General features: G+C 66.1%; 2 protein-coding genes and 1 pseudogene across 5 annotated transcripts in view; all 3 read left to right on the top strand.

Moving 5' to 3' along the window:
- SNAPC4 (small nuclear RNA activating complex polypeptide 4) overlaps positions 1-12,415 on the top strand; it is a 19,647-nt gene extending 7,232 nt beyond the window's left edge. For 2 of the 3 annotated variants that reach the window (XM_039859042.1, XM_039859043.1), the window contains exons 11-24: positions 1,000-1,147; positions 1,303-1,409; positions 1,566-1,660; positions 3,331-3,425; positions 3,951-4,030; positions 4,283-4,759; positions 5,529-5,618; positions 5,790-6,000; positions 6,428-6,498; positions 6,885-6,995; positions 7,789-7,816; positions 8,407-10,112; positions 11,399-11,519; positions 12,208-12,415. In XM_039859042.1, the coding sequence (XP_039714976.1) occupies positions 1,000-1,147; positions 1,303-1,409; positions 1,566-1,660; positions 3,331-3,425; positions 3,951-4,030; positions 4,283-4,759; positions 5,529-5,618; positions 5,790-6,000; positions 6,428-6,498; positions 6,885-6,995; positions 7,789-7,816; positions 8,407-10,112; positions 11,399-11,515 (3,336 nt within the window). In that variant the 3' untranslated portion in view covers positions 11,516-11,519; positions 12,208-12,415. The other variant, XM_039859044.1, reaches the window with a different exon arrangement.
- On the top strand, positions 1,800-1,918 carry LOC120599844 (uncharacterized; annotated as a pseudogene).
- CARD9 (caspase recruitment domain family member 9) lies at positions 12,250-22,680 on the top strand. 2 transcript variants are annotated; one of them, XM_039859045.1, is made up of 14 exons: positions 12,250-12,388; positions 12,705-14,371; positions 15,873-16,089; positions 16,268-16,405; positions 16,998-17,302; positions 17,404-17,583; positions 17,695-17,838; positions 18,096-18,221; positions 19,562-19,753; positions 20,038-20,079; positions 20,415-20,463; positions 21,790-21,866; positions 22,190-22,266; positions 22,358-22,680. In XM_039859045.1, the coding sequence occupies exons 3-14, from the start codon at positions 15,906-15,908 to the stop codon at positions 22,455-22,457; spliced, it is 1,614 nt and encodes a 537-aa protein (XP_039714979.1). In that variant the 5' UTR covers positions 12,250-12,388; positions 12,705-14,371; positions 15,873-15,905; the 3' UTR covers positions 22,458-22,680. The 2 variants fall into 2 exon arrangements, 1 of the variants encoding a protein (XP_039714979.1); XR_005652010.1 differs by having other exon boundaries at positions 21,790-22,266; positions 22,358-22,430.

Below are 22,680 nucleotides of genomic sequence, written 5' to 3'. Positions count from 1 at the left end.
CTCCGTCAGGGACGGTCAGGGCTGCGTAACTGCCGCGTGCAGGAGTCCACGTGGCGGAGGCTTCTGGCTCTGTCGGGCGAACGCCAAGGAGCGCGACTGCTGGGTCGCGTGAAGCGTGTTTAGTCCCGTGGGGACGGTCAGACGTCCTCCAAGGTGGCTGTGCCGTTTGCGTCCCCCCCGCAGCGGATGTGCCCGCCCGTGGCTCCACATCCTCCCGGCGCTGGGGGGCGTCGTGCCGCAGGTTCCGGCCGTGCTGTTAGGGGTGCAGTGGTGTCTCGTAATTTGCGTTTCTCTGGTGACCTGACCTGGCGCTGCTCACGTGCGCACCTGCCATCCGCACGTCTTCCGTGGTGAGGTGTCTGCGGAGGTCCTTGGTCCACGTCTAAGCCCGGCGGTTTCTCACGGTTGAGCTGAGGGAGGTCTTCCTGTCTTTCGGTGACAGTCCTTCGTCACATGTGCCTTGCTCACGTCCTCCCTCGGCGTCTGCGGCCTGTCTCCCGTCTGTCAACGTGGTCTTTCCCAGAGCAGACGTTTTTAACGTTAGCGAAGTCCAGCTTAGCAGTTCTTTTTCCCGTGGTTTGTGATCTTGGCATCGTACCTAAGAAGGTGTCGCCGTTACAGGCCAGCAGATTGCACACGTCCCTGCACACGGGCACCCCTTGGCCGCCCCTGAGGCGGGCTTCAGGGAGACCCCCGTGCGCTCGAGGGGGAGCGGCCGTGCCAGGCGGCCCCTCCCTCAGCCATCGCGGAGCTGGCGGTTTCCAGCGAGATCTGAGCTTGCAGTTCAGTTTTGGGGCCACGTAAACCAAAGTGTTGCTGTCGGTTTTTCCAAATCTACCTCCTCCTGTCCCGGGGATGCTCCGCACTGTGCCCACGGGGTCTGGTAGGGGGAAGCAGGTCCGTGGTTCTCGGAAGCGCATTTCGCGCGAGGCGCGGCTGTGCCCGGGGCGCCCCTCCGCACGGCGAGCGCCCGTGACGCTCTTGCTTTGGTGTGGGAAGACCGGCCGCAGCGCCTTCCAGTGCCTGCAGAAGCTCCAGCAGCACAGCAAAGCCTCGAGGCGCAAGGAGTGGACGGAGCAGGAGGACCGCATGCTCACCCAGCTGGTCCAGGAGATGCGCGTGGGCAGCCACATCCCCTACCGGAAAAGTAAGGCGGCGCCCCACGGCCACAAGACTGTCCCCGCCCCCACGGTGGGACTCGCGGATGGGGGTGGTTCCTGAGAGGCTGGAAGAAGTCGGGGCGTCCCTGGCTCCATCCTCAGTTGCCCCCTTTCGGGGTTCACGAGGCCTCTCTGCCCTCAGTCGTCTACTACATGGAAGGCAGAGACTCCATGCAGCTCATCTACCGGTGGACCAAGAGCTTGGATCCCAGCCTGAAAAAGGGCTTCTGGGCCCCAGAGGAAGACGCGGTAGGTGTGGGGGGGCCGCGGAGAACCGTCCCCTTAGGGGCCCCGGACACTTGAGTGGTCACTGAGCCCCTGACGACCCCTCATTAGATGAGCCGAGTCGGGGTGCGAGGTCATGCCTATGCACGGGGTTCACTGTCCCTCTGTCCCTTCCTGCAGAAGCTGCTTCGAGCGGTCGCCAAGTACGGGGAGCAGGACTGGTTTAAAATCCGGGCGGAGGTGCCAGGTAGGAGCGATGCCCAGTGCCGAGATCGGTGAGTCGGACGTGCTGGGCGGGAGCCTGACTGGGCTAGGAGGCCGGGGCTGGGGTGATCTGGCGCAGGAGGCGGCTTGGAGGGGGTGCAGGGGGGCTGGCTAGGAAGGAGAGGGGCTATTTCTTTTAAAGTAGGCCTTGTCTACGGCCATGCCACCCTGAACAAGCCCGATCCCGTCTGATCTCAGGAGCTAAGCAGGGTCGGGCCTGGTTATTACTTGGAAGGGAGACCACCTAGGAAGACCAGGTGCCGTAGGCGTAAAATAAATAAATAAAATGATAATAAAAAATCAGGCTTTTCTGCGGACTCAGCTTGGGTGGGCCCTGGTGGGCAGGTTCCCTGCCATCTGAATCCCTCTCCTTGGTCGTTGCGGGCAGGCTTCCCGGCAGGCATTCCAGCTCTCTTCCCGGCTGCTTCATTTTTTTTTAAAGTCTTATTAAGATGCAATTTATATACCAGACACCTCCCCCTTTTCAAGTGTGCAGTTCTGTGGTTTTCGGTGTATTCATTGAGCTGTGCAGCCATCACCACATTCGTTTTTGGAGTACTTTGATCACCCCTCAAAGAAACCTTATTCCCCAGACAAAAAAGCAAACGATTCAAAAATGGGCAAAGGACCTGCATAGGCATTTCTCCAAAGAAGACGTGCAAATAGCCGTTAAACACTGGGAAAGATACCGACATCGCTAGTCGTCACGGAAGTGCAAATCAGAGCATAGTAAGTTACCGCTTTGCACACACGAGGACGCTTATTTTTAAGAGCGGGAAATAGCACCTGTTGGTGAGAATGTGGAGAGATCGGCCCCCTAGTGCTGACGGTGGGGTCGCAGCCACTGCAGACGGCAGCGTGGCGGGTCCTCGGAGTTAAACAGAACCGCGTGTGGCCCAGCGGCCCCACTGCACAGCCAAGAGACTCAGAACGGGCTCAGGCGTCCGTCTGCACACCCATGCTCCTAGCAGCGCTGGGCACGGCAGGCAAGAGGTGGGGGCCACCTGCGTGTCCACCGCCGGACGAGGAACGCGGGGCGTAAAGCATGTGGACAGCAGGGCAGTACTCGGCCTAAGAATGAATGGAACCCTGATGTTTGCTGCAGCGGGGACGAGCGTGGGAGACAGGCGCGTGTGCGGGGCGTGTGCACAGACGCCCTCGTCTCATACGCACCCGGGAGTGGGCTCGTTGGTCACGTGGTAGCTCTGTTCGGACGGTTGAGGAGCCGCCGGGTTTCTCCAGAGCAGCTGCCGCGCCTGGCTCCAGCCCGCCGGGTCCTCGCCACACTCACCGTGACCGGTTTGATGGTAGCTGTCCTGCTGGGTGCGAGGTGGCATCTCATCCCAGTCGTTCGCACGTCTTCTCTGGAGAAACGTCTTTTGCCCGTTTTTGAAATCCGTTTACTTGTTTCCTGTCACTGACTCGGAGAGTCCTTTGTGAGGTCCCTTCTCGGACGGACAGTTTGCACACGTTCTCTCCTGGTCTGTGGGTCTTTTCACTTCCTGGATGGTGACCTTTGCAGCATGAAAGTTTTTAATTTGGTGACATCCAGCCTGTGTGTATTTTTTTGGGTCACCTGTGCGTTTGATGTCGTATTTCAGAAAGCATCGTGGGAGCCGGGGCCATAGCAGGTGGCCGCCTTAGCGTCTGAAACGTCCCTTTGTTTTTATGTCATTTTCAGGTATCTCAGAAGGTTACATTTCAGCTTGAAAAAGGGTCGCTGGAATCCAAAAGAAGAGGAGAAGCTGACTGAGTTGATAGAGAAGCACGGCGTCGGTAAGGCCCGTGGCACGGTCGCCGTCCCGGGGTCTCCAGTGGCTTCGTGCTCACGGTGGACGTTCGCAGCCGCCTGCAGCCTGGCGCTCGGCCTCGCTCCCAGGCCACCGCCCCGGTCGCCAGCGCCTTCCCTGCCATCATCTCGGCAGGTGGCAGCAGTCTCCCCGTTGAACACGGGTTCACGTCCACGACGGGACGTTTAGAGGTGCGGGCGGATGACAGGAAGGGAGGCGGTGTGACTGCATCTCCCGGAGCCCCCGCGGCCAGCGCCGTGCAGGTTGCTTTTCTAGAAAAGGCAGCTTTTTAAGTGAATCCCTCAGAGTTTAGTCGAGCTGGCCGTTTCTCGCCTGGTAGTGGGGCCGCTCAGGTGTGGGCATGGGGGGTGTGTGCTCTGACAGACACATTATGTGTCTTCTGGGGGGGGTTGGCGCAGCCACGTCTTGGGGAAGAGCCTTGTCCCCAGGCTGAGAAGCTCATGTCAGACCGTTTGTACGAAGCCACTGCCATGTTGTTTTGCTTTTGTAGGTCACTGGGCAAAAATAGCGTCTGAGCTACCCCATCGGTCAGGCTCCCAGTGTCTGAGCAAGTGGAAAATCATGGTCAGGGTGAGGCGTCACCAGAAGTCGGTCAGAAGGCCCCCCGGGGGCAGCCTCACTGCAGGCGGGAGGAGGGGTGTCTGGTTTCTGGCCCTGGCGGCTCTTACGGGAGGCCGAGGGCAGGGAGAGCCCCGGCCTGGTGGGCGGCCAGCCTCCACAGAGCCATCAGAGGGGACCCCCCCTCGGCACCACACGCGCTGCCCTGCCTGCCGTCCCTGTCGCTGGGGGCGGCTGAGGCCTCCAAGCAGTCCCTCCCCGCAGAAGCAGCAGAGGCGGGGCCGGGGCCGGCGGCGGCCCCTTCGCACTGTGCGGTGGAGCTCCAGCAGCGGGAGCAGCGGCAGTGGGGACAGCGGCGGGGACAGCAGTGGGGACAGCAGCGGGAGCAGCAAGGAGGACTCGGAGCCGGAGCCGGAGCCGGAGGAGGCCGCAGAGGCCCAGGACGGTGGCCAGGTGCTGCCCTCAGCACGGCACAGCGTGCCAGACGTGGACCTGTGGATTCCCACCAGGCAGAGTGCCGACAGGCTGTGGGGACGGGGCGCGGGGGGCTCGGCCACCTCCTCCAGCCCTCCCGCAGGCTTCAGTGTGGCCCGAGGTGGCAGCACCGCAGCCTCGGCGCCCACAGAGAAGGCAGGCCAGGCCCAGGCCCCCTCCGCCACCCACAGCGCTGCCAGGACGGACGTTGGGTACCCACGCTCGGCGGACACTCAGCCCTCGAGCTCAGAGGGGCCAGCCGATGAGGTGGGTCCCGGTGCACCCCCAGATCGGGTGTGGAGGGAAGGGATGCTTCTGCTCGGCAGTCGCCCCGGCTGGCACTCGGGGACAGTGGGCCGGCCTGATGTTGTGCCAACCACGTTCCGGGTGCGGGGGCCAGACATGCCTTTTGCTCTTAGAGTGTTCACTCTGGCCCATTGCACAGAGCCGGACCCAGAGCAGCAGGTCACTGAGGCTGGCGGCTTTGTTTACCCCACTCATTTGCTTTAAAAGCTACGTGGGAGAGCTGCCAAGGGCATTGGACCCCAAGTTGGGGGGGGGCAGGTGGGGCACCGAGAGGCCACCTCCTCCCAACCTGCAGGGCCAACATGGCGGTCCCGTGGGTCTGTCCCGGCCGGTCCTGGTGCCATGGGGCTCTGGGCGCGGGGTCAGCCCTGCAGCCTCCAAGTGGCAGCCTGGGCCGAGCAGGCTGGCCTGGCTGGTGGAGGACGGAAGTCCCACTATGACACCCAGGGGACAGCAGACCACCCGGTGGAGGGCGGGGTGCAGGCCCACGGCTCCTGTGCCACACGGGCCGGTCTCTTCCTACGTCTGTGACACGGGGCCCTAAGTCCCCAGTGCAGCCGTCTCCCAGCGGGGCCCTCCAGTAGTCCTGGGGGAGGCCCTGCCTGAGGCCACCACGCTGCACAGTGCCTTTCTCAGCTCGGGTGCAGACGTTTGCACCTTGGGGTCCGGGCGAGGAGGTGTGCGTTCTGCCCGGTGGCAGGCTCCGTGCAGCTTCCCGCCGTCTTGTTAGAGTGGGATGCGTCTGCCGAAGGGGCCCCCGGAGACCGTGCTACAGGTGCTCAGGACGGACACGGACACGGATACCGGGTGCCAGCCGCTAGTAAGGGCCTGCCTGCGGCCACCCCCCACTGCATCCCTCCCACGCCTGCCTGCACTCACCTCACGACCATCCCTGCCCTGCTCCCCTCCTGGCCTGAGAGTCCCCCCATGTCCCCCTACACAGATGGGCAGGGTGGAGAGGGCAGGGCCCAGGTGCCTTTCTCCCCCACAGGAGGAGGAGCCGAGGCAGCCATGCCCTGGCTCTGCCCAGGGGACTGGCCCCGGAGGCAGCGTCTTGGCCAGGCCCCGAGTGCGGCAGTGGCCACGGGGCCACGCCCTGCACAGGAGGCCCCTGGAGCGCCGGCTGCTGATGGCTGTGAGCCCGTGGGTAGGCGACGTACTGCCCTGCCTGCCCCGGCGGCCCGCCGTGGTACACACTCGAGGTGCTTCCCAGGGCCCCTCTGGGATGTGGGGCAGGGACAGGCGGGGGGCATGGGGTAGCCTGCAGACGTGCACTCACGTTTGAAGAGTGTCTGCTCGGTTGGGTGTTGGTTTTGCCTCTGTCCTGCTTGGCACACGATGGTCAGATCGGGGTGACCCGATGGCCAGGCCTCAGCAGGGGCGCATCGGGGTCATGGCTGCATGGGTGCACACATGCAGGTTTCCGAGGGCTAGTCGGGCTGCCCAAGCATTAGCTGTCAGCACTCTGTCCCTGAAGGCTGGGTATAGCTCTGTGGGCCGAGCATGGCAGCCGCTGGGGTGGAGCTCTTTGGGGCACCCCGCCTGGCGCCCAGTCTCTGGGGCTCGGGGCCTCCAGAAACGGGGCTTGGTGGCCAGGGCCACTTTGTAGATCTGCCTTCGTCCCCACAGCCGACAGCATCAGGACGCGGCTGCAGAACGCTCGCCTGGCCAGCACCCCGGCGTTTGCCCTGTTCATCCAGGTGAGCCCCGCGCTGAGCCCCGCCCTGCCATTTCTGCGTGCAGCGCGGCTTCGCAGGGGCTCACCTCCTGAGGTCCAGCCTTCCAGGAGGGAGCCTGGCAAACAGTCGCTCGGAGCCCGACAACGCGCAGTGAGCACATTAACGTGGAAGGGCCACCGTGGCTCCGTGTCCCTGTCCCGTGGGTGGGGTGGGCTTGGGGAAGCCAGAAGATGACAAAGTTGGGGGAGTGTTGCGGGGTCTGCTCCGTGACAGGCGCTGCGGTCACAGCTGGCCTGTGTTCCACTGTAGACACGTGTGTCGTCTTGGCCTGTGGGGCAGGTAGGCAGCCTCGGGGCAGGGCCTCCTGTTACATGGTGTGTCACGCGTGTGCCACGTGTGTCTCTCAGCTGTTTCAGATCAACACTGCCGGCTGCATGGAGGTCGTTCGGGAGCGGAAGGCCCTGCTGGCCACCCTGCCCCAGAGTGGCTCCCAGGAGCCACTGCAGCGGCCCCTGCAGGTGAGCAGGAAGGGTGAGTGCTGGGCCGGGGCTCACCGGGCTCCTGGCACCCTTCCCTCCCATCTCTGGCCGCTGCTGGGTGCCGATGGCGTTGGTCCAGCCGGGGGGCGAGGCACTGCCAGCTCTTCCAGGGACGGAGCATCCCGGGGTCGAGAGCAGCCCCTGCCCACCCCTGGCTATGGGCAACTCCTCTGCCCACGGAGGCACTGCAGGGAGGGGTCTGCCCGTGCCGTGGTGAGGGCCCAGGGCCCTGCGGACGGGGGGTGGAGGGTTCCTGGGGCTGCGGAGCCAGAACGAGCACTCAGGCCCGCCTGGCTCCCGGCACCCGCCGCTCCCGCCACACCCACCACCCTGCTGTCCCGGTGTCACCTCAGGCAGGAGGCCGAGCCCAAGGGGCTCCCTGCTGAGAGGCCATGTCCCTGAGCCCGGCCACCACGGGAGGAAACCACGAAATGCCACTGCTAGTCCTAGAGCCAGAGAGGGCCGTGGTGCCCTGCCCAATCAGCCAGGCCCTGGCCTCTCCCTGCAAACCGGCCCAGACCCCCAATGTGAGCTCTCCCAAGGGTGCCTCTGTGTGAGGCTGCATCAGAAGGGAGGCCAGTGCCCAGGGTATGGGGTATGAGGGCCGAGTAGGCTGTCCAGGCCGGCTGGTGGCCCCCAAGTGGCATGCAGAAGGGGTGCGGGCGGCAGGCTCTGGCGCCCACCCATACTGCAGATGAGCTGCGAGCGATGCTCCTGGTGGCGGCGGCGAAGTGTGGGGGCCCCCACGGTGCTGATTCTCCCTCCTCTCCAGGTGCCCTCGAGTGCCCGGAGCACTACAGGTATGCCCCGCACCCTGGCCAGCCATAGGGGCAAAGGCCAGACCTCCCAGGCTTTGGCTTTGGGGCTGGAGCAGCTTGGCCATGGTTTGGTGGGGGATCTCGTTTGAGTCCCATAAGAGGGATGAGAGCAGCTGCCCTGAGCTGGGGCTGCGGCAGCGCCTGGGGCTCCCACCTGTGAGCCCAGCACGTGAGCCCCAAGGCCTCCCCGGCGCAGACTTGGTGGGGGGCTTCTCTGCTGGCAGCCACCAGGCCACCACACGAGCGGAGTCGGGCGAGGGTCTGGGGTCCTGAGGGTGACACGGGGAGGGTGGGCAGCAGCCCCTGCAGCCTGGTTTTGGACATGTTTATGAGCAGCGGGGCAGGCGAGGGCGGGTATCCAGTGGGCACGGGGCTGGGCTGAGTGGAGCCATGGGTGGGGAGGCATGAGAATGTGCAGCCAGACTGGTGGGCCCCTCTCGGCCTGGGTGCTTGGCTCTTGCTTCTGTGCTCCCAGTAAGTGCCCAGCAGGAGGGCCTGGCAGCGGGGTGCAGGGGTGTGGCTTGTGTTAGGCCAGCCACCTGGACCTCGGCGTGTGTCCTGTTTTTCTTCAGGCGGCCTCTTGCAGAACGTGCCAGCCCGGGAAGCTGCAAAAAGCACCCTTTGCAGAGGGAGCAGGGGGCTGCAGGCCTGCTGGCCTGAGCCCACTCCACAGGCACCCCCGCCAGCTTCGTGTGGCCCCCGGCCCAAGCCCAAGACTGTGTCTGAGCTGCTTCGGGAGAAGCGGCTACGGGAGGCTCGAGCCAGCAAGGCTGCCCAGGGCCCTGCGGCCCTGCCCCCCCAGCTGCTGGTCTCCTCGCCTGTGGTCCTCCAGCCCGCCCTGCCACTGGTCTCCCCGAGCCCCCCAGCCACGGGGCCAGCCGTCTCCAAGTCCACGCCCTCTGGTCCTGGGGCCCCTGCAGCGGCCGGTCCGAGTACTTCTGGCTCCTGGCCCTCAGCTGAAGACAGGGGAACCCCCGTCTTGCAAGCCTTGGCCTTTCTTCCTGCCTCCACGGTGGCTGTGAAGGCCCCAACTGCCCCTGCTGCCTCCAGGACCCCGGCTCTGGGCCCCAGCCAGCTCCCCATGAGCTGCCATCTGAGTGGCCTGGGACAGTCCCAGGCCCCTGCCACGACCCGGAAGCAGGGCCTGCCCGAGGCGCTGCCCTTTCTCCCCGCAGCCCCCAGCCCCGCTCAGCTGCCTGTCCAGCCCCTCAGCTTGACGCCAGCTCTGGGCACCCACGGGGGCGAAGCACGCGTGGCAGCCAGCACCCCTCTGCCTGTCACCTGGGTGCTCACAACCCAGGGGCTGCTTCCTGTGCCAATGCCAGCCGTGGCAGGCCTTTCCAGGCCAGCAGAGACCCTTGACCCCAAAGGTCTGTTAGTGACTCTGTCACCTTCTCTGACTGAAACTCAGGAGGGCCAGGGCCTGGCCAACATAGACGTGGAACCAGATCCTTCTTCCAGGACAGACCTCATGACCCTTTCGACGCCCCTGCCGCCTCAAGTCCCTGCTGCAGAAGTGGACGGTGACATGGCCCGCGCCCCTGAGAGACACTCGTCCCCTGGAGAGGCCCAAGCGGCTGGGGAAATAGCCTCCAAGACTGCGCTCGTGGCTGACCACCCTGAAGCAGAGCCTACCTGGCCCAGCCGGCTGCCTACGCACGGCAGTGCTTACCCAGGCAGTGGCCCGGGAGGGACGCTGGTGTCCCGCTCAGACCCAGGGAAGACCAGGGGGCCTCTGGACTCAGAGAGGCACCCCCCACCGCGGCTGGGGCCTGAGAAGGGCGCCCTGGACCTAGGCCTGGTGTCCCAGGAGAGTGAGGGGGCCGTGCGGGCGTGGCTGCAGGGGCAGCGAGGCGTGTGCGTGCCACCCTTGAGGAGCAGGCTGCCCTACCAGCCCCCCGCCCTTGGCAGCCTGCGGGCGCTGGCTGGCCTCCTGCTCCACAAGAAGGCTTTGGAGCACAAAGCCGCCTCCCTCATGCCCAGCGGGGCGGCCGGGACCCCACAGGCCTCGCCAGGGCTGCTGCAGGGGCGGCTCGGGGACAGCCCAGCCTACTTGCTGCTGAAGGCACGCTTCCTGGCAGCCTTCACCCTCCCCGCGCTCCTGGCCACGTTGCCCCCTCGCGGAGTCCCCACCACGTTATCAGCAGCCGCCCGGGACCACCCTGAGGGTGAGCAGGAGGACCTGGGGGAGCTGGAGCTCTCTGATGGCGACGGGCAGCCGGGCTGCTGGACGGGCGGCAGTCCCCAGGACAGGCCAGCAGCCTCAAGCCCCGTTCAGGTAGGCGGCCATGGGCAGAGCCCTCACCCCACTTCCTTGCACCCCCCAGGCCGCCCCTGGCTGCTTGTGGGAGTGGGGCCTGCCTAGGGGGCGGGGCCGGGGCTGGGGTCCCGGCAGTGGAAGACCCAGCGTGGGCTCCTGAGGAGAAGGAAGCTCATCGCACGCGGGTGCTGGGCCGCGCTCACCTCCTCTTCCGGCCAGCATGGGAGCTAGGAGAGGGAGGAGCCTGGCTTCTAACGTGGGCTGCCAGCCCGGCCACGTGGCCTTGTCTGAGGGAGAGCCGGACCGCGGGCTCCGTCCGCGTGCATGTGCACGCACATGTGCACACTCGCTCCCCCGACCGGCAGCTCAGCGGAGGGCCTCCCCCGCACCTGCACCTCTGTGGGCACCCGGGCTCTCCCAGCTGTCAGCTCCGGCACCCCCACCTTGGGAGGGCTTTCTGAGCTGGGCCGGCAGCATCACTGCTCCTGCTTCCTGATGTGGAACCGGCTACAACACCTGTGGAAGGTGTCCCCGTGCCCTCTGGCCGTGTGTGCCCAAGAGTCCCCAACAAGGCCGCCTCTGCCCTGTGGGGCTGAGCAGGAGAGCTGGGCCACCTCAGACCCTTCGTGCCAAGTCTGGGAGGTTGTCCCAGGGAGCGTGTGGTGGCCCTCCCACTTCCCCTCCTGGGGTGGCAGTGGCCACTGAGCTGGTGGACATGGGAAGCCAGGATTGTGGCTGGCGGCTGTGCCACCCTCCTTGCAGGTTTGGTCCTGCCCAGGCTGCTGGGAATGTCACCTTCCTCCCCAGGGGCCTTGCCTAGGGGTCCCAGGCTGTTTTCTGGGCTGACGTGCAGTGGAAAACTCTGGACCCCAGACGTCAAGGGGAAGAGGCTCCTTGGCCCCCACTGTGCCCCCACCTGCACCACAGGTTTCTCAGTCACTGCCCCACTGGCTCGGCCGGGTACCATGGCACAGAAGCTGGTTCTTGGGGGTGGTTCACAGGGGTTCGGAACCCTAGGTGAGGGAGGGGTCAGCAGGAAGCCAGAGCCCACGTGTGGCCACGGAAGGGCAGTGCCTTCCTGTTCTTTGCCTGTTGTGACCCCTGCATGTGGCAGTGTCTCCAGTCCCAGCCTGGAGTGGCTTCCACTGCTGGCGCCTCCCTTTGCCTGGGAGCTGCTCCATCTCAAGTGTTGGGGGACACAGCATCCACAACCCCCAGCCCATTCCAGTTGCTCATTGCCACCCAGCCCATGCCTCTCCTGGCTGGAGGGTCACGCTTGTCCCCTGGCCTGGATTTTGTTTCAGGGAGTCCCAGATCCTGGCGAGGGCTCTGCTCCCTCTTGCCTGGACGAGTCTGGTGACTTTGACGTGCTTAGGACCCGGCACTCGCGACACGCCCGGAAGCGAAGGAGGCTGGTGTGAGCAGGTGAGTGCGGAGCAGCAGTCAGCATGGCATCGCAGAGGGAGGCGGGGGGGGGCCTCCGTGTCTCACAGCAGGTGTGAGGGTGTTAGGCGTTGGGTGTGTCTGGGGGTGGGCTGGCTGACCCTCACTGCCACTGCCACACCCACACCCGTCTCCAGGTGCTTCCTGCTGTGCCCTGTCTGCAGGGCTTGTCTCCCTGCTCCATTCAGGCCTCTGCTCAGTGGTCAGCTCCCCAGGCCTGCCTTCCCCGGCCCGCTCCTGAGGCGGCAGTGTCCGGCTGTGCTGCTGCATTTGCCCCTCCTGGCAGCTGGCCTCCGCCTCTGTCCACTGCCTTCCCCACGGACACGAGCCCAGACACGGGCGCCATGTCAGCCCTCAGCACAAATGGGTGGTTTGGGAAACTGACCCAAGTCGGGGAGGACGCCGTGGTCGGCAGGTCCCCAAGACCCAGCTCCTCTGAGCAGTGTGGGCTGCAAGGTTCCTGGTTCTGGAAGGGGCAGGAGGGGTCGGGGGTCCTGGAGAAGTGGGGCACCACGGAGGGGACATCTTCGCAGCTCAGCCTCTGCCCAGCCCCCACTCTGTGGACCTCTCCCTCCCCGACGAGGCACAGTGCCACCTTCGGTTCCTGTCCCCCTACAGCGCCATCCGTGGGGTCAGGGCGCCCCCTCATCAGGGTATTCTTGTGTTCCAGGATAGCCGGGCCTGGATGCCTGCTGCCACCCACGGGAGGTGGGACCCTGCTGGACTGGTGAGCCCCTCCCCCAGGAGCCCAGCACCCGCCCTGCAGGAGAAAGCCAGGCCAAGCAGTGACCCCGTTGTCACAGGGGCTCGGCTAGTCTCCAAGCACAGATTGGAATATTTGAAGGAACTGAGTAAATGTCCTATTTTTTCATCAAGAAGCCGGCTCTCGTGGTCTTTCTGAGGCGCGGGGCGGAGCGGGGGTCTGGGCCTCCCCGGGGCGTGGGGAGAGAAGCAGAGTCCTTGTCATGAGGCGCTCTTGGGCTACCTGCCCTCTGGGTGCTCCCTCAGGGACGAGGGGCATCCGCTCCCTCTGCCACCAAGGCACACAAGCCACCCAGGCCGCCCCGCAGGCTGTGTTCCTTCACAGCTGTGTTCCTGTAACGTCAGGCTGAGTCCCAGTGCCCCCGGCCCCAGCCCAAGGACACCCAGCCTGGGTTCCGTTTACAGCCTCCGAGGCACGTGGTCCCCAGTTCGTCCTTGAGGCTGCTTCTCTTTGGTTCCACTGGTTGATTTAATCAAAAGTTCCTGGCAGAGACGGAACGTGTGCCCAGCGCGCGTCCTGGCTCCTGGCCTCCACCCGGGATTGGTGTCACCTCTCCTCTTCACTCCTGCCGGACCGGACGGCACACATCCCACCTGCCACAGGCCCACTCGCCCTCCCCGCGGGTCGCCTGTGCGTGTGCATGTGTCGTGCCCGGCATTTTCAACCAGTTTCCGGTTTTCCTTTGACTTCCTCTGGCTTGCGGGTTGTGAGGTTTGCATCTAATTTTCAAACAGGCAGGGATTGTCCGGAAAGCTTTCTGTTCCTTCTTCGTAGCGAAGTCCCAGTGCTCTCAGAGAACATGGCATTCTCGTCACTTGATGCTTCTTTATTAGCCTCCTTATTCAAAGTGGGTGGCCGGGGGCCTGGCACAGGCCAGCGTACCCAGCCCAGGGCCAAGCCCCAGAGTGTGGCTCCCCTGAGGGCTGCCTGCTCCTACAGGAGAGACGTTGGGCCCCTGCCCTCAGAGGGCCAGGGTGGCAGGCCACCACCTCCACTCCGCAGCCCCTGCTTGTGCCAGGACGTCCAACTGACTGCCATGCGCCAGGAGGCAGTGAAGCCCGGAGCTGAGGACCGAGGCCTGACAGGAAGGGAGCGGTCGGGCCAGAGGCCAGGCGCCTCGGGAGGTAGGGCCAGGAGCGCGTCAGGCCCCCGTCCTGCCCGTCCTGCCCGTCCAGCCACAGCCCCTTCCTGCAGTTGTCGCCTCAACACGGAAGGCAGCACCTCGGTTCAACCGGTATGGCCGCCCTGGTGAGGTGGCGGCCTGGGAATTCCCACGGCCCACGGGACTAGCGCCCCGTGGCCCACACCCTTCTGAAACACCTTTGGAGCATGCTGTCACTGTCACGTCTGACCCAATGGAGAGGGGTTGCCGAGTGGGGACACTCCCGGGACAGGATGACGTGAGCTGGTGGGGTGGGGGCAGGAGCGGCGGGGGCCCACGGGCTCTTCCTGGCCACAGTGGCCTCATGCTCTCTTCAGGCACCACGCTGCAGTCCCTGCGTGACTAAAGCGTGGGCCGGCCTGGCTGTGGGGGCGCCCAGCACCAGCGAGTCGGTGGATGCCCTAGGGTCCCTGGCGGAGCTGTCCCTGCCCACACCCCAGAGGCAGGCCGGGTGGCGCTGGTTCCCACAGGGCTGCTGAAGGCGCAAGTGCCACGCACGGAGCACCCAGCCGGAGGAGTCCCCAGGAGCCTGCATCTGGGCCCGGCAGACCAGCCAGCGCGTCAGCCCCACGCATCCCCTGGGAGGGACTTTGCTGGAACTTGCACTCCGCGGGGTGCCGGGGCTGGGCCTCCAGGGCTGGGGGCTCTCGGCAGCTTTCTTCGGAGAGCCACAACTTCCACTTCCTGTGGCCCCACCTCCGAGGGCTGCCCTGGCTGGGCCAATCAGAAGGCGGCCGCGGGACTGTCCCACAGTGGGAGAACCAGCCGGCCTCTGCCTTTGCAGGGCTGAGCAGAGCCATCAGGAAGTGCACAGGCCCTGTTGCTGGCACCTCCCTCTCTCCGGCCGGCTCACCTACTGCCTGGTGAATCGGTGTCCAGCTGCGTGGGTGCCCCCTCCAGGACCCTGAGGTAGGCTGGCCTTACGCCCTTTCTGAAAGGCGGCTGGGAAGATGCTGTGGCTCTCTGCTCAGGACTCCTGGGGGCAGGGAGTGGGCCCTGGAGCAAACACACTGAGGGGCACCGAGGGGCCCGTCCCCTCCACAGCCACTGGTACTTGCTTACGTGTTTCAACGGAGCCAGCAGCAGGGCACCAGGGCGTTCGGGCTGCGGGCATGGGGCCCATGGGCTTCAAGCTAGAAAGGTGGGGAGCGGCCGAAGGTCCCAAGGACCTGCCACTGAGTTGCTGTGGCCAGGCTGGGTGGGGTGACCAAGTGAAGTGGCAGCCAGTTGGGGAAACCCCGCACAAGACTGGACTTGCTGTGTTTCTAGGACTGTGGTCTAGCGCCTGAGCTGAGGGCTCTGTCTTAGGTGGCCAGGTCGGGGTCCCTGTCCCCACCCCTTGGTGGAGGTGCGACCAAATGGCTGTTCCCAGCCTTGGCCTGGCCCCCGGAGAGAGCAGCTTGCTGCAAGCTGGTAGAAGGGGGACGCAGTGGGACAGCCGGGGGTGGTCCCGACATAGGCGGTCCCCTTGCGTGAGCGCAGAAGGTACCACTCCCGAGTGTGGTCTGGGGCAGGGTCCATGTGGGAGGCACGAGGGGAGCCCTGAGAGGGCAGGGGGCCCCGGAGCAGCTGGAGCAGGTGCCCGGGCAGCACCTGGGGCCCTGGGTCACACCGCAGCCCCTCCCCATGTGACGGGGCCCTGGCTCTCCTGTAGGCGTCCAGTCACCCTTCCCAAATGGCACAGTGTCGCTGAGCCTGACTTGGAGCAGGTCAGCCCTGGGCAGCTGCTGGGTGACTGTTGCATCACCAGCCAGGCTCCGGAAGGAGAGGAGGGGGCAGGCCCGGGATGTGAGCGGGCACTGAGTCGGGGAATGAGGAAGTCCGGCACGGCCCGGCAGGGCACGGCGTGGGGCCGTGCAGGTGGGAGGGGCACTCGCCAACGTGCTTCGGACCCAGCCTGGGCACTGGCTGACGGGGAGCTGGCGCCTCCCTCCCCACACCTGCCAGGGAGGCTGTGCCAGCGGACGGCATGCGACACCAACAGCTCCTGCCCGCCCGCCCCTGCCAGCTGCAGCTCCGTGGCACTTTGGTGTCAGGAGCAGGCGGAGGCCCGAGGAGGGTGGTGCAGGAGGTACTGTTTTCTTAGACAGCACCTGTCCCTGGAGCATCTCCACATTGTCCCCCCCACACTTAGCTGGTTGACTCGGGAACAGAAAAAGCCCAGGGTGGCCAGAGGGGTGGGAGCGGGACCCAGGGAAGGCCGCGGAGGCCGCCGCGGTGAGCCGGTGGGGAGCAGGTCACCGCACCGGTGTGGCCGCCTCTCTTGGCCGCCGAGTGGCAGTGTGGGGGTGAGGCTGCGCACCTGGATGAGTTTCCTGTCAGGCTCCGCCCAGAGTCCTGCCGGGCACCTGGGCGGCAGGCCTGGGTCCTGGCTTGGACCGACTGCTCAGTGAGCCGGGGCCCTTCGCAGCTGCTGCCCTGAACGCCAGCCGCCGCTGCCGCCATGTCGGACTACGAGAACGAAGACGCGTGCTGGAGCACGCTGGAGGGCTTCAGGGTGAAGCTCATCTCGGTCATCGACCCCTCGCGCATCACTCCCTACCTGCGGCAGTGCAAAGTCCTGAACCCCGACGACGAGGAGCAGGTGCTCAGCGACCCCAACCTCGTCATCCGCAAGCGGAAAGTGGGTCAGTGCCGCCTGTCCCGTCCCGTCCCGTCCGCTTGGGGCTCGGCGCCTCCGTGCTCAGCTGAGGCCGCTGGGTGGCGCGTGGACCCAGGCCCACGTCCGCGGTGGCGGTGGGCGTCCCAGACCCTGCGCGTCCCTGGGCCGTGGCCCCTGCCCAGCCAGGCCTCTCTGGGTTGCAGGCGTACTCCTGGACATCCTGCAGCGGACCGGCCACAAGGGCTATGTGGCCTTCCTCGAGAGCCTGGAGCTCTACTATCCGCAACTCTACAAGAAGGTCACGGGCAAGGAGCCCTCCCGCGTCTTCTCCATGATCATCGGTGAAGACGGGACACCCAGCGTGGGGCGGGGAGGGGCGGGCGGGGGTGGAGCCAGGCGTGGGGGGCATGGGCGCAGCACTGGCGGGCCCCTGCCCGTCTGGTCTGCAGATGGATAAAGTGGTTTGAGAGAATGAGGGTACCGCACGGGGGTGCACCCGCCCCTCTCTCTTATGCTTGTGGAGGGAGCAGACGCTGGAAGAAAGGGACCCGTCCTCCGGAGGGCGGCAGGCGGGCGGTGGGGTGCCCAAACCGTCTGACTCGTTAGTCACAGCCGCTGCGCCTGAGCGGTCAGGGGCCCGCAGGGCCTGGCAAAGGCGGGGCAGCACCCTCCAGGCCCCTGAGCTGAGTCCTCCTGCCTCACGGAGTTGAGATCGTAATTAGACAAAGACGGATGAGCGCCCGGCCCCAAGGCTGCACCCTGTTCCGTGGGGTCAGGCGCAGGGGCAAGGAGGTGACGCAGAATGTCAGTCCATCGTCTGGACGCACAGCAGCAGCAGCAACCTGGAATCGTCCCCCGGAGCCACGAGCTGCTGGTCCAGTTCAGGGCAGCGGGGGAGGCAGGAGGAGGGCCTGACGCTAGCTCCGTCTGCAGACGCGTCCGGGGAGTCAGGCCTGACGCAGCTCCTGATGAGCGAGGTCATGAAGCTGCAGAAGAAGGTGCAGGACCTGACGGCGCTGCTGAGCTCCAAGGACGACTTCATCAAGGAGCTGCGGATCAAGGACAGCCTGCTGCGCAAGCACCAGGAGCGCGTGCAGAGGCTCAAGGAGGAGTGCGAGGCCTGCGGCCGCGAGCTCAAGCGCTACAAGGACGAGAACTACGACCTGGCCATGCGCCTGGCCCGCCAGAGCGAGGACAGGGGCGCCGCGCTCATGCGCAACCGCGACCTGCAGCTGGAGGTGCCCTGCGGGCCCTCGGGGCTCCGGGGTGGCCCGGGGCAGTGGGGCACCGCCCCGAGGCCGCGGGGAGGGGCCGCCGGGCTGACGGAGTCGCCCTGCAGATCGACCGGCTGAAGCACAGCCTGATGAAGGCGGAGGACGACTGCAAGGTGGAGCGCAAGCACACGCTGAAGCTGCGGCACGCCATGGAGCAGCGGCCCAGCCAGGAGCTGCTGTGGGAGCTGCAGCAGGAAAAGGCCCTGTTGCAGGCCCGGGTGCAGGAGCTGGAGGCCTCCGCCCAGGTAGCGAGCGGCAGGCGGGGCGGCCGGCGGGGCGGCCGGCGGGGCGGCCCGGGCCCCGGCCTCCCGCAGCCAGGCCCTGTCCTGCCAGCCTCTCCCCTGCGCCCCTTGCAGGAGGGGAAGCTGGACAGGAGCAGCCCCTACATCCAGGTGCTGGAGGAGGACTGGCGGCAGGCTCTGCGGGACCACCAGGAGCAGGCCAACACCATCTTCGCCCTGCGCAAAGACCTGCGCCAGGGGGAGGCCCTGCGCGCCCGGGTACGTGGCGGGGCCGGGGGACACGGGGCTGGGGCCAAGCCAAGAAGGGGGGCTGCGCACCTCAGCTCCACATCCCTACCTCGCCCCTTGCTGGCGGCGTGGGGCCCGAACAGCTCACCCACTCCTTGCCCGCTGCCCGCCCCCGGATGGGCAGGCCCGACCTCCGGTCTGGGAGCCCGGCGCTGGCAGGGCCCGAGGGGCCCGTGCAGCCCCCGGCGGGGGCGGCAGGCGGTGGGGTCAGCTGCCGTCTCCCGCAGTGCATGGAGGAGAAGGAGATGTTTGAGCTGCAGTGCCTGGCCCTGCGGAAGGACTCCAAGATGTACAAGGACCGCATCGAGGCCATCCTGCAGCAGATGGAGGAGGTCGCCGTCGAGCGGGACCAGGTAGGTGCCTCCCGCCCAGCCACCGGCGGAGAACCCAGCTGGCGGCGGGCGATGGCAGAGGTGGGGCTCCTGAGATGTGAGACCGTTTCCACATCCTGCCACCCACGGGGGCTACAGCCGGCCCGGGGTGGGGGGCGGTCGGCAAAGTGGGCTTGAAGTGACAAAAGCAGAACGTGCGCTTAGAGCGAGCGGCCGCGCGGTGAACACAGCCTCCCCGTCCGCCCTGGCCCGCCGCCAGGAAACCCACGTCCCCTTCGGCTGGACTTCCCAGACTTTTTCAATACACATACAGTTCTGCTTTTGTTTTATAAAAATGGAAGCTATCTATTTGTTTTGTTTTGCAAGTAATTTTTTAACTTACAAAGCCGTGGACACCGTTGCCGGCTGCCGCTCTGCAGACGGTGGACGGGAGGCAGTGTGACAACGTACTGCGCCTCTGCTCCCGTTCCCGTCACAACGCAGGGTCACTTCCCGCAATGACAGCTGCTGCTTCAGGGACACTGTGCGGTAACTGGCAATGCGTCAGGAGCCTTAGACCGTAGATTCCTTTCTGTCCAGCAGCACCACTTCTAGAAACCTGTCTCTTGGGAATGACAGTATTGGCGACAGCCTGGTATGTGGGTGCTTATCTCGAGGGCGTGAGCAGTGTGAGAATGGGGAGCACTTGTGAGGTGAGCTGGCTGGGGCAGGGAGCCCACCTGGCTGGCACCTGGCAGTCTCGCAGACCGGCGGAGGTGTGGAGAGCTTTACGTCTCCCAGACAGGCCCCAGGTGTGCCGGGAGGCTGGCGGCTAGGCAGCCAGCTGAGCGGGTGGTCTCTGGTTGGTCCTCACTCGGAAGCAGGGACCAGACTTAGGGAAGTTGCCAGTTGCTGACCTGGTCCTGGCTGTTGGGGGCCGATTGTTCCGGGGGTCATGGGTGGGCTTTCCAGGTTGGTCCCACTTGTCACACGTGGCCTGGCCGTGGTGCGACCGTCCAGCCAGTCTCACACCTCAGGAGCCCCGTGGGTGGCGGTGACGATGAAGTGTGGCCCTGGTTTCAAGGGGCGCCACGTGGCGGTCAGTGGCCCTGGTCTTGATTTTGGGCCATGGCCGTGTGTGGGGCGCGGAGTGCCCCCAGGGCCCACAGGGCTTGGGGAGACTCTGAGGGTGGAGTGTGGGCTGCCCACACTTCCCACCGCAGTCCTCTGTGACGTGTCCAACCCAAACCCTGACACGTGGCCACGGAGGCGAAAGGGGAAGCAGCCGCCGTGCCGGGGACACTGCCCCGGGGGAGACACAGACGCGCCTGGTGGCGGGGGCGGGGCGCTGTGCAGAAACCCACCCAGGGTCTCCCCCGCAGGCCATCGCGTCGCGGGAGGAGCTGCACGCCCGGTACGCCCAGAGCCTGCAGGACAAGGACGCACTTCGCAAGCGAGTGCGGGAGCTGGGCGGGAAGGCCGACGAGCTGCAGCTGCAGCTGTTCCAGCGCGAGGCCCAGCTGCTGGCCGCGGAGGGCCAGCTCAAGCGGCAGCAGCTGGAGATGCTGGTCCTGGTGCGCCGCCTGGGGCCCCGGCCGTGCCTCAGCCAGACCCGGGGCACAGAGCCTGGGGGAGGAGCCTCCTGATAGCCTGGGTCCCGGCCCCGCTGGGCCACTGCTCCCTGGAGGTCCTGGCAGGTCCCCAGGCCTTCCTGAGTCCCCCCTAATGGCGCCCCCTGGTGGTGGGGTGCAGTGCGGCTCAGGGCCTGGCGGGCTGTTCTGGGCAGGGGCCTGGAGAGGGGTCTGGGGCGGCTCGGCTTCCCCACAGCCTGCTGACAGCCTCTCTTCTGTGACCACAGAGCTCTGACCTGGAGGACAGCTCACCCAGGAACTCCCAGGAAGTGAGTGTGACATGGGGGGTGGGGGGGCTCTGCCAGACCACAGCCCCACACTCGTCCCTCGGAAGTTCCAGAAGCTCAGCGACCCTCTCTCCTCCCATCCCTCGGCCAAGCGGAGGGCCAAGCCGCTGGTGCCTGCTGAGGCCTCTATGTGCTCAGGGCAGGACGGGCCTGGCAGTGCCCACCCCCTGGCCCTAGTGGCCGGGCCTTCTTGCCGGCCCGGCCTGGCTGAGCAGCAGAGGCCCCCAAGAAGCTTGTGGAGAGGGCGGCAGCGCAGCAGGCTGGGTCCAGTCCCCAGGGGGGCGGGGGTCTAACAGCTGCCCGTTTCTCTCCGGAAGCTGTCGCCCCCCCAGGACCTGGAGGAGGACACCCAGCTCTCAGACAAAGGTGAGGAGGGAGTGCGTGTGCCACACGTGGGCGGCCTCCTCCTCTCCCGGAGTCGGCACCGGTCCTGACCCTCGGCACATGCAGCCCCCGACCCTGGGGACACGTGCTCCGGCCCTGTCCTATTGATTTAAAAGATGGGGACACTGAGGCTCAGAGAGATAAACCCCTCAAAGTCCCCCAGAGAGCAAAGCAGAATCCCAAACCCGAGGCCCAGGTCTGGCGGGCGCACGAGCCAGCTCCGGCCCTGAGGACACGCGCCTCCGTCCGAGCCCACACCGGGCCCGGAGTGCAGGGTTGAGGCGCACCCATCTTGTCCTCACGCAGCTTCCTCTCGGGCAGGGGGCAGGGGGCAGGGGAGGTGGCAGTAAGCCAACGGCCAGGTGTGCCACGCAGGAAGTGGAAACAGAATGGGGAGAGAGGTCTCTCTGCCTGCCAGGAGAAAGGACTGGGGGGGGCCGGCACAGGCGGGGGTGGTGACATGGGGGCGAGGGCTCCTCTGAAGGTGGGTGTCAGAATTCAGAAAGCGCCCTCTGCTGGGCTGGGAGGGGAGGGCGTGTGGGGCCACCGCAGAGGGCGCATGGGAAGCCAGGCAGACTTCCTCAACGCAGGCCTGACCCCCAGCCCCTACAGGAAGTAAAAGAGGAAGAAGGGTCACCAAATAGAGAAGCGAGGGGTCGGGCCATCTACCACTGTCTGAAGACTTGGGCTTGAGGCCACCGAGCCCCCACAGGACAGGACCTGGCAGGCAGCAAGCCCAACCAGCCAGCCCAACCAGCCCAGAAGCCCCAACCCAGGGGCGGTGTGGCCCCTCGCAGGGCCCAGGGTGGCATGAGGGTCGGAGGCTGAGGAGGGGGAAGCATCAGCCCCAGGGAGAGACCCGGGCCTCTCCCACCATGATGTCGCTGAGACCAGAATCCACAGTCCCGCAGCATGGCCACTTGAGGGGAGCCAGCCTCTCAGAGCATCTGCCCTCCCAGGGTCCTGAGCCCTGGGCCCGTCCAGGCCCTGGCAGTCTGAGGGGTCTCAGCAGCCTGGAACGTTCTGTGCCCAAGCGCTGCAGTGCCCCAGCCCCACCGAGGGGACAGGCCATCCTGCTCGGGAAGACGGGGGCAGAGGTCGATGGTGGGAGCAGGGGGCCTCCCGGGAGAGAGGAGTGAGCCCAGCCCTCTCATCTGTGTAACAGAGTCCTGTGGGGTCCAAGTGAGGACTCAGGAGGTGGTGCAGGGCTGGCCCGGAAATATCAAGGGTGAAGAGGGGCAGGTGTCGGCCACACCAAGCTCGGTCCTGCAGGTGGGCAGGACCCTCAGGCACAACTGTCCTTTCCAGGAGACCCGGCCGAAGGGGAGAGCCCAGAGCAGCCCTTTGTGGCCCTGCAGAAGGAGCGGCTTTCACTGACCCCCAATGTAAGGCAGCCCCTGGGGGGGGCCCTGGTGTGGGCCTCAGTGAGGAGAGCTTCCTCACTCTGCACAGCTGGGGGGGTGATTGAAAGGGTCTCTGCCCACCGGCTCGTGGGGTGCAGTGTTTGCAACATGAAGCTGAGCCCCCTCCCTTGGACAAAGCAGCAGGCAGAGGGGCGGCCAGGACAGGGCTGTGCCCAGCCCTGGGGAGCCTAATGGGAGGTCCACGCAGCCTTAACGGTGACTCCTGGCCTGGCCCCCACCCCCATGTGCAGTCCTGCGGGGAGCACGCGAGCACTGGTCTAAGCCTGAGCCACCCCCTCCTCCAGGACTCAGGCCTGGGCGGCGGGGAGCCCCCCGAGAAAGAGCGGCGGCGCCTCAAGGAGAGCTTTGAGAACTACCGCAGGTGGGCCCGCATGGGCGCCAGGCGGGAAGGGGTGCGGGCGGGCGGCGCCTCGCGGACACCTGGCACACCTGCGCCCTCGGCTTCCCGGCAGGAAGCGGGCGCTCCGGAAGATGCAGCACGGCTCGAGACAGGGCGAGGTGGACTGGGAGAACACCACGGGCAGCGACAACACCGACACCGAGGGCTCCTAGCGACCCGGCGTGCAGGAGGACCCCGCGCCGGCCCCGGGCCAGGAGCTGACCGCCCGAGACCCCCGCTCGGGCGCCGCCTCGTTAGACCGTCTCTTTCTCAGCGCGCCCGTTTCCGCGCCAGCACACGCACTGCGGCGTGTCCTGTCTTTATGTAATGCAGACTCTCGCAGCAGTGTTAGAAATGCAGTTCTTAAAATAAACGACCGCCGAGTCTGACGGCTTT

This window comes from Pteropus medius, unplaced genomic scaffold, assembly GCF_902729225.1.
Source record: "Pteropus medius unplaced genomic scaffold, Ma_sr-lr_union100, whole genome shotgun sequence".
In the NCBI taxonomy this organism is placed as follows: Eukaryota; Metazoa; Chordata; class Mammalia; order Chiroptera; family Pteropodidae; genus Pteropus; species Pteropus medius.
The sequence above is the reverse complement of the archived record's forward strand: the minus strand, read 5'-3'. Positions and strand labels throughout refer to the sequence as shown.

Bases quoted from the DNA above. Each gene is read 5' to 3' on its own strand.
- CARD9 (XM_039859045.1), top strand. From the start codon at position 15,906: ATGTCGGACTACGAGAACGAAGACGCGTGCTGGAGCACGCTGGAGGGC. The intron at 20,080-20,414 runs GTGAGTGTGACA...TCTCTCCGGAAG, and splicing joins CACCCAGGAACTCCCAGGAA to CTGTCGCCCCCCCAGGACCT. The intron at 21,867-22,189 runs GTAAGGCAGCCC...CCCCTCCTCCAG, and splicing joins GGCTTTCACTGACCCCCAAT to GACTCAGGCCTGGGCGGCGG.